The sequence below is a fragment of the Aulonocara stuartgranti genome, assembly GCF_965226115.1.
Source record: "Aulonocara stuartgranti genome assembly, chromosome: 18".
Classification (NCBI taxonomy): domain Eukaryota; kingdom Metazoa; phylum Chordata; class Actinopteri; order Cichliformes; family Cichlidae; genus Aulonocara; species Aulonocara stuartgranti.
In genome coordinates, this window is record NC_138954.1 from 953,866 (window position 1) to 963,912 (window position 10,047).

At 41.6% G+C, this 10,047-nt stretch overlaps 1 protein-coding gene across 1 annotated transcript; it reads right to left on the bottom strand.

Annotated features, from left to right (window-relative positions):
- Window positions 1-2,179: 2,179 nt before the first annotated feature.
- Window positions 2,180-9,697, bottom strand: LOC309693981 (uncharacterized protein). The gene is made up of 2 exons (XM_082513680.1): window positions 9,423-9,697; window positions 2,180-2,832 (listed from the first exon to the last, which is right to left on the bottom strand). Exons 1-2 carry the CDS (start codon window positions 9,592-9,594, stop codon window positions 2,570-2,572), a joined length of 435 nt encoding a protein of 144 aa, XP_082369806.1. The 5' UTR covers window positions 9,595-9,697; the 3' UTR covers window positions 2,180-2,569.
- Window positions 9,698-10,047: the final 350 nt, after the last annotated feature.

Consider the following 10,047-nt stretch of genomic DNA (forward strand, 5'->3'; position numbering starts at 1 on the left):
AGTGAAGAATAGTACAGGAGAGTATAAATACAGGTTTAATGCTTTATTTAATACTTGCAGAACAACAAATGAAAATTGTACACTTATACCTGCCTACCAAACCTGGGGTTCTCACAGAAAGTCTAGATTCTTAAGCAACTTAAAAATACCAGTAAATTAATGTAAATGCACTAAATGAGCTAAATAAAGAAAACAAATATCAATATAAAGGCCATCTCAATTAAAACAAAAACAAACATCTTTTATATATTCAAAAAGAAACTAGCAGCACGGTGGTGCAGTGGCTAGCACCATCCCCTCACAGTAAGAAGGTCCTGGTTGGCTCAGGCCTCCCTGTGTGGAGTCTGCATGTTCTGTCTGGGTACTCCAGCTTCCTCCCACAGTCCAAAGACATGGATGTTGTTCTAAATAGTGATTATATTGACCACAGGTGAAAGTGTAACTGGTTGACTCTGATAGTCTGGCAGCCACATCATCACCACAGTGGACAGCATCATGTTTAAGCTGTAGATGGAAAAACATAGAAACAGCTCCTAGATTTCAGTTTGCCGGAACAGAGCACCCCCCCTCCTCAGAAAAAGAAAGCATATACTATCAATGGAGATTAACACGACCAGACTTGCTTTATATAAACTAAATTAACAAAACTTTTTTTTTTTTTGGCCTGTCCCGTTTGGCTCTTTTGCCATCAGAATTGTTGTCTAAAGGCAAAGAAAGATGCCCAACGGATTTACTTTACCAAACTGACCATCCCAGCCTTGCCGTAATGGTCCATTTGATTCACCTTTTATTGTTTATTTTATTTTCACTTACTGAATATGGGACAGACTTGACTGGGGGAAAGAAGGGGAGAAAGAAAGAGGGAAAGAGAAACAGCTGAGAAGAGGGACGGGGGAGAAGGGCAAAAACCAACAGAACGGGCAGAGAAAAAAAAAAGAAAAAAACATGCATATATCAATCACCTGGATCACCTGCTGAGAAAGAAAAAAGAAAACAAGCAGAAGAGAACAAGAGTAATAGAATAAACAGCATCACAATGATATATGGGAATATGACAGTAAATACTAAATGTTAAACATTATTGTGCAGCACATAAGATCAACAGAACACAGTGTGCTTTGAGGTAGGAGCCAAAAAGGGTGTAGTTTGTGGGTGTGATCACCCGTGTGTACACCTGTGAGCATGGACGCGCTTGTATTTAAAAGGTTCCTTCATGTAATGATCTGCTAGAGGGTGTGGGGGGGCCACAGCCCCGTCCTCCAGGGCATGAAGCAGGTATGGAGGAGATCAAAACTCCAGACATCCAGAGGCCCCCAGAACACAAGAGACCAAGGAAGACCAACAGAGGGGCAGCTGCGCCACTGTCCCAGAAAGAGCTGAGGAGAGTCCCAGATGAGGGCTCACTCAGCAGCCGCGGAGCAGAAGCCAGGGGGAGTTGCAATTAACAAAACTAAAATCCCAGTCAGAATAAACGCTGCCATTATCAGATGACAATAAAATGATTAAAAATTTATAGAGAACATAAAAAAAATATACCAATAAAACACTTGCTGAAAGTATGACAAAAGAGTGTGCGCGTGGCTCTCTCTAGAGCTCTGATACTTTAAACTGGACCCATTTAAACGTTAAAGCTTATAGTTCCAAAGCCTAAGAAAATATTTGCTTTACTTTGTTCCAAACTAAATTCATTGTATTGTTTTTGTGATCCATCTTCTAATAGCTAAAATTAAATTAGTGCAAAAGATTTAGCAGCAGATTAGAATCAAGTATAACAACACTTGTATGTTTTCTGCATACTAAATGAATACATGCACATTCCAGTTAAACCTCTCAACTTTACCTGCTCTTTAACAAGTTATGTGTTCAGTCTAAGTTACCATGACCTTTAAATTAATATTTATATTCATAGCTCTTTCAATTATTCATTCCTGAACAGGATAATTAAAGCCGGATTTTAAAAAGCAAGTTTTGTGACACAAACCTCTGACTTTTAGCTCAATGCAGCTCACTGAGCCAATAATCTTGTATCGATAGTGCGCCGCTTAGCGTGAGTTTTCATGTGGCGCAACAAATGAGTTCTAGAGTTAAACATTTTCCCACATGTTTTACATCCATACGGTTTCTCGCCTGTGTGTGTTCTTATGTGCTCTGTCAACATAGAGTCACGGCTGAACGATTTCCCACATGTTTTACAATGATATGGTTTCTCACCAGTGTGCGTCTTCAGGTGCTTCAGTAAATCACTGTTATAAGCAAACATTTTCCCACATGTTGTACAAGGATAAGGCTTCTCACCTGTGTGAGCTCTTCTGTGCTTCCCCAAAGAGCCAGTACATACAAAACCCTTACCACAAATAGTGCATGAAAATGGTTTCTCGCCTGTGTGGATTCTATAATGTCTTGTCATTTCACAATTATATCGGAATACCTTTCCACAAACATCACATTTTAAATACTTTTTACTTTTATCAGAGTTACACCTACTCCCTGATGCTGTCGAGTCTTTTTCATTCTTGGGACTTTTGTTCGTAAATCGAATTGATTCTGAATCGAGTTTCTCACTTCGTCTCTAATCTTGGTTCTCAGCTACAGCAGAGCTAAGAAACAGGAGCCGCTGCCCATCTGTTTCGTTTTGGTCACTTTTGTCACAAGTAGTGGTCACCATAAAGGTATCCGTCTCCTCCTTCAGTACAAGCTGCTCTCCCTCCGGTTCCTCCTTAACCTGCGGAGATTCTGATTCCCCCTGTTCCAGACTGGAGTTGTTCTCCTGATTACAGACCTGCTGCTTAGTCGGTACCTTCTCCTTCTTAAGAACATGTTGCTGTGGGACATCTGGAGGGACAAAAGGAGACAACACAAAGAAACTGATATGATACCAGAAAAACAGAAGCAAATTTGCTGTCAAATCAACTAAAGAACAGCAATAAGGGTAAACCAACATTAAACTACAAGCTGATGTTGGAAAAAAAATGTTTCCCCTCTTTAAAAAAGCACTCCATGAAGCTGGAACATAGTATTATTTACCTGAGAATAAAATGAACGGTTTCTCTTTAGCACCGTAGCCAGCCTGACAAAAAGTCCAAGCACTGTTGAGCCAGTGATTCCTTTCGCTCTTTTTTTTTTTAAAACTGAGTTTTACATGTATCAATGGCCTTGTCCCAGACTTAGTGAGCAGAATGATTTTCATAGCAGCACAGGAGTCACAAAAAGAAGAGCAGCTCCTGGACACTGCTAACTACCAAAACACCAAACATTATTTGGTCAATTCTTGTTTTCCTAATCCTAAATGTCAACAGATCAGCGTTTTTTAATTCCAAGGTGAAACAATGGCTGAAACAAAAACAAATCTGTGGACAGTAATGTAAACCAGCCTGCTTTATTGTGGGCTGTTTACATCAACCAGCAAAGAGGATAAAGTGCATCTCCATGTATCTCCTGTTATTAGTTACAGTAACTTACAGACAAGAAACAGATCTTTCAGATAGAATGTATCTGCAATAAAACCTCCCCCAGCACAGAGTGGCTGGAGAGGAATGTCTTTGATCTTATAGTTTGAACTTAGACTTTACAAATTTAAGAAACACAATGACAACATTCAACAATTTGACTTAACAGTCGTGTTTACGAGTGCCTGTGAGAAGTCGAGCTGCAGCATCCTGAACTAGCTGCAGATGAGACAGCAGAGCTGATACCAGAATAAAGACTGTTGCAGCCGTCAAGCCTGGATGAAATGCATGCGTGGATCACTTTCTCAAAGTCAGCTGATGACATAATGTTCATAATTTTTCCAAAGGCCCTGAGCTGGAAGGAGCTGGCTCTTACAACAGAATTTATTTGTTTGTCAAATGAAAAACTGCCATCAAAGAGAGTTCTGGACTTTTCCAGAGCGCCAAGGTCAACCTTAAGAGAAGAACGAGGGTCAGAAGGTCTAAATAGTACGATCTCAGTATTTTGACCGTTTACATTCAAAATATGTAATGCCAACTACAGGGAGTGCAGAATTATTAGGCAAATGAGTATTTTGTCCACATCATCCTCTTCATGCATGTTGTCTTACTCCAAGCTGTATAGGCTCGAAAGCCTACTACCAATTAAGCATATTAGGTGATGTGCATCTCTGTAATGAGAAGGGGTGTGGTCTAATGACATCAACACCCTATATCAGGTGTGCATAATTATTAGGCAACGTCCTTTCCTTTGGCAAAATGGGTCAAAAGAAGGACTTGACAGGCTCAGAAAAGTCAAAAATAGTGAGATATCTTGCAGAGGGATGCAGCAGTCTCAAAATTGCAAAGCTTCTGAAGCGTGATCATCGAACAATCAAGCGTTTCATTCAAAATAGTCAACAGGGTCGCAAGAAGCGTGTGGAAAAACCAAGGCGCAAAATAACTGCCCATGAACTGAGAAAAGTCAAGCGTGCAGCTGCAGATGCCACTTGCCACCAGTTTGGCCATATTTCAGAGCTGCAACATCACTGGAGTGCCCAAAAGCACAAGGTGTGCAATACTCAGAGACATGGCCAAGGTAAGAAAGGCTGAAAGACGACCACCACTGAACAAGACACACAAGCTGAAACGTCAAGACTGGGCCAAGAAATATCTCAAGACTGGTTTTTCTAAGGTTTTATGGACTGATGAAATGAGAGCGAGTCTTGATGGGCCAGATGGATGGGCCCGTGGCTGGATTGGTAAAGGGCAGAGAGCTCCAGTCCCACTCAGACGCCAGCAAGGTGGAGGTGGAGTACTGGTTTGGGCTGGTATCATCAAAGATGAGCTTGTGGGGCCTTTTCGGGTTGAGGATGGAGTCAAGCTCAACTCCCAGTCCTACTGCCAGTTTCTGGAAGACACCTTCTTCAAGCAGTGGTACAGGAAGAAGTCTGCATCCTTCAAGAAAAACATGATTTTCATGCAGGACAATGCTCCATCACACGCGTCCAAGTACTCCACAGCGTGGCTGCAAGAAAGGGTATAAAAGAAGAAAAACTAATGACATGGCCTCCTTGTTCACCTGATCTGAACCCCATTGAGAACCTGTGGTCCATCATCAAATGTGAGATTTACAAGGAGGGAAAACAGTACACCTCTCTGAACAGTGTCTGGGAGGCTGTGGTTGCTGCTGCACGCAATGTTGATGGTGAACAGATCAAAACACTGACAGAATCCATGGATGGCAGGCTTTTGAGTGTCCTTGCAAAGAAAGGTGGCTATATTGGTCGCTGATTTGTTTTTGTTTTGTTTTTGAATGTCAGAAATGTATATTTGTGAATGTGGAGATGTTATATTGGCTTCACTGGTAAAAATAAATCATTGAAATGGGTATATATTTGTTTTTTGTTAAGTTGCCTAATAATTATGCACAGTAATAGTCACCTGCACACAGATATCCCCCTAAAATAGCTAAAACTAAAAACAAACTAAAAACTACTTCCAAAAACATTCAGCTTTGATATTAATGAGTTTTTTGGGTTCATTGAGAACATGGTTGTTGTTCAATAATAAAATTATTCCTCAAAAATACAACTTGCCTAATAATTCTGCACTCCCTGTATGATTTCATGTCATCAAGGCAGTCCAGCAATTTTTAAAGAGTCTGTAGATTTTTAAAAAAAAGGAAAGTAGATTTGAGATTCATCGGCGTAACAGTGAAACGACAGTCAGTCAGTCGGTGCTCTGTCTTTGTGTCGTCACAGTTCACGGTGCTAATGTGGGCTACACGTCTGTGCTTCATGCCTCAGATGGAACTATCACAGTGTAAGAGAGAGATTCTCCGTGCAGTAAATGTAACACATGACTGAAGTGGAGCTCTGACAGACGACACAGCGTTTAGTTCAAAGGTCATTTTTGCTTGTTATGAAGCAAATTAAAAACTGACGGGCTGTGCTGAGTCTGTCTTTGCTCCCCAGAACAAATGCACCCACTGTTTATGATGGAGGTGACAGGTGCTGTCAGCCCAGCTCCATCAGCTGTGTAACTCACTGTAACACTGGGTGTGGTCTGTGGCTGCAGAGGAGGGTGGTGCAGTGAGTTCAGGGGTGTGAGTCAAGCTGGGTCCATGACACAACTGTGTTACAGAAGTCGAATGTTAACTTTAACTGGAAACCAGCCTGGAGACCTGAGACCTGCTGTCAGTCTGCTACAAACAGAGTGAACTGAAGACGCTGAGTCACATCAAACATCAGAACGAAGTCAGAGAAACCACATCACTGACTCGTGTGTACAGCTCACACTGACACACACTTCAATGCTACAAACACTTTAGAATCAAAGAAATCACATGAAAGTCATCGATGTTGGTGGCAACATGACGGCTGTGTGGTCTGGACTGAGCTCGATAAAAGAAAACTGAGTATGTATAGGGCTGCTCAATTAATCGAATTTTAATCACGATTACAATCTGGGCTTTCAACGATCTTTAAAAATGACTGAGCCGATTATTAGCCCCTCCCTCAAGCTTTACTCTCGCGCTGCTCCGTGTGGCAAATCGAGCGCACCTCTCTGCATTTCGAACACGCATCACAACAATTAAGAGGACCCGAGGGAAGCTCGGAAAGTTAAGCAGAAGTTACTTGGAGAGGAGAGTGACTGCCGTTGGTTGAAAAGAGAGGTAAAAAAAAAAAAAAAAACTTCAGTGGTGTGGAAACATTATGGGTTCACGGAGTCAGACGTGGATCAAGTAGACACAGTGTGTAAATGTTGCTACGGTGTCGTAGCTGCACCACAGAGCAACACTGCAAAGTTCACTAAACATAGATGTTTACATTTTTCATTAATCTTTTTATATTGCAAACATTTGCTCCAAAATAAAACTATGAAGACACTCAAAATAAATTTGCTGTTGTTGTAAACTATTTTTTGCAACTTTTTTGTATTTAAAGTTTTGAGGGATAAGCCTCTTAAATTTCTCCAAGTAGAAATATATGTAAAAAAAACAAAAACAATTTTCAATTTTTTGTAGTTTATTGCACTTTTTTGCCATTAATGTACTTACTATGGACTTAATGCAGACATATTATTAAAATATGGGCTGTAACAGTTGTATTGATGTATAGAAACTTGAAATGCTCACAAATGGCTCTATAACATGTAAAAATATAATATAAGCTCTGGCGGACTTGGTTCTATGGCAGGTCTTAAAGGGTTAAATAAATATCGTCAAATAATTGAGATCTCAATTTCAGTGAAAATAATCGTGATTATCATTTTTGCCATAATCGAGCCGCCCTAAGTATGTAAAACATTTATATTCTACACTTTAATAAATAATATATATGTATTTATAGTTATAAAGTGAGCTTTGTTTTAATGACACTGGCAAAAGCGCTCGTCCAGGATTCTGAATGTTTCACAGTGAGCGAGGAGGCCGTCACACTGGACCTGCTGCAGCCCCTCAGCTCATCCTGAAACATGATGTTTTAGCTCCTTTATCCTTTAATCCAACTTCACTGCAATTGGCCGCCTTTTGAAAACAGCAGGTCTGAAGCGCAGGTGGGGCTGCTGTGCACTTTAGACGACCATATCAGGGATATCTGCTCGCTCTGATCATGCTGTTCTGATCTGTTCATGCAGAGTTCATTCAAACCAGCAGAGAATCACACACTGCTGCTGCATGCTGGGCGATACCTGTGTGTTCATCGTTGGTGCTGCACTCAAACTCCATAAAGGTATCTGTCTCCTCCTCCAGTCCCAGCTGCTCTCCCTGCTGACTGCTGCACAGTTCCTCCTGTTCCTCTTTAATCTGTGGAGCTTCTGGTTCCTCCTGCTCCACACTGGAGCTCCTCTCCTGGTTCCAGAGCTGCTGCTCAGGGAGAACCTCCTCCTCCGCACAGACACGCTGCTGACAGAAGTACTTATTTCTATTCTAAGTAAGTACCACGTGGAACCTTCAGAGGCTCACACACCCTCCGTGCCTTTAAATAAATGTGTGTATTGAGCAGCTGCTCAGTCTGATTGTGTGTACTGATTAATTTTATTTTTGCTATATTTAAAAATGTAAAATAAAATAAAAAAAAGTCCAACTGAGGACTGGGTTTGCAAAATATCCTTTGGTTCGAAAACCTTTGTTAAAACCGTTGTTTTGTACAATTAGAGAAAAATGTTTATAACTGTCCATTATTAAATTCAGTTCTTTGTATTCTTCAACGGCCAAGAAAGACACGCTCAAAGTGGTCTAACTCAAAAGATGATCTTTAATTTTGCATTTTCCGGAAAATGCAGACTTAGCACAGAAACGCCAGCTCAAGTCTGGGGCATCAGTGGCCTGTCTCGCTATACTGTATATTTTTGCAGCACGTCAGACCCAGTTTCGATACAAACAACTCCTTATATGGTACAAGTTCTGGTGCAGCTTTGCACTTCCTCTTTCTAAAGTCTGTTGCCAGGGCAACCTGTCACCCTTAACATAGTTCTCGTGTGGGTCTGGCATACATAAAACAATATAAGCAGACAATAAGTCGGACAATATATTTAAATCCCAACAGACCCCTCTTGACCTTTCCCCCAGAAAGGTCAAGAGGGGGTTTTGATTGCAGACAATCAAAGGGACGTTATTTATTTTATGGCCTGAACCACCTGACAGTTTTGTGGTGCTGAATAGAAAAATGGGGACGAAATAGTAAACTGAAGAAAATTCTAAAGATGTTAAAAGAGAAACAGCCTGCAGATAAATCACCAAACACATTTTATTATTGCAGCTCATATTATGTTTCCAACACTTTCCAATTAAACACTGTTTTACTTCATCATCATCATCATCATCTCTAGCTTTCTCAATCATTGGTCGTTATTATCATCATTATGATTATTATTACAACAACTACTAATTATTAATCTCTGGCTCTCTTCCACAGCTGTCTTTGTCCTGTTTTCCTCCCCTCACTCCCACATGGCCGCCCCTCCCTGAGCCTGGTTCTGCTGGAGGTCTCTTCCTGTTAAAAGGTTGGTTTTCCGTCCCACTGTCACCAAAGCGCTTGCTCAAATTGCGTCATATGATTGCTGGGGTTTCCTTGTATTACTACAGGACCCATACTTTACAATATAAAGTGGCTTGAGGCGGCTATTTTGAGTTGGTGCTATATAAATCAGGTTGAATAAAATGCTTAAATCCGGCCTGATTTCAAACAGGAAGAGAGGGACTGAGCGGGGAGGAAACGGCCCTGGACCGAGTCCAACCCTGACTCTTCCGGGGGCTTTTCGGCACATGGGCCCCCCTCTGAACCAGACTCACAAATCTCCTGATCCTAACTTTGTTTCACTAAATAATCAAGAGAGAAATCCAGGCTGATTTCAGCGCCTGCTGTTTGAATGCAGCGCAGCGCAGTCCTGTCCTCTGTTTGCTCTTTGTTAGCTCACATCTCCAAAAAGTCCTCACAATCAGAAACGTCCCGCAGAGCTGTGATCAGGATCCTCCCTCAGAGGGACACTCACCTGTCCTGTGCAGCTTGATTTGGGGTTTCCAGGTGATATCCAGCAGTCTGCGCTGACGGTCGATCTCTTCCTCGTACTGGACGATCGTTTTTTCAAACTCCAAGAATATTTGTTCAGCAGCAGCAGTTAGTCGCTCGTTGATGAACTCTCTCAGATACTGAACTGAAGGCATCGTTGCTGCCGCAGCTCACACACTCAGCTCACACAACAACACAACAGTCCCTGTGCTCAGGCACATACACGTGGAAAGCTAACGGTATTAGCGCCTTTCCTTTGTTTTCTTCCGCCTGGTGTCACGTGGTGAGCTTCCGGCAGAGCACACGTGTTGCCTTTAGTTCCTATGTGTACATTTTTAAACTCACCGTTGCAGTAAATGAACAGATTCTAAGCAGCAAGGCTACAGTGCGAAGAGAAAACAGATCCATCAAAAACAAATTATCCTTTTGCCATAAGCATTGTTGCATTGTGTGAAACTAAAACCGGTGAGCATTAGTTTGGTGATGAGAGAGCTCAGAGGAGAACAATCAGACAGGTTGGAGCTGACAGAAAGAACAGCTGTGAACATCAGTCTTATCCAGGGACTCTTCAACATGTGCATTGAAGGAGAGGTAGATCAAACTACCAA

What these genes read in the sequence shown, in the direction of transcription:
- LOC309693981 (XM_082513680.1), bottom strand. Translation starts at nt 9,594, where the DNA reads ATGCCTTCAGTTCAGTATCTGAGAGAGTTCATCAACGAGCGACTAACT. An exon ending in AATCAAGCTGCACAGGACAG is followed by an intron (nt 2,833 to 9,422) that starts GTGAGTGTCCCT and finishes TTGTCCCTCCAG; the next exon opens with ATGTCCCACAGCAACATGTT.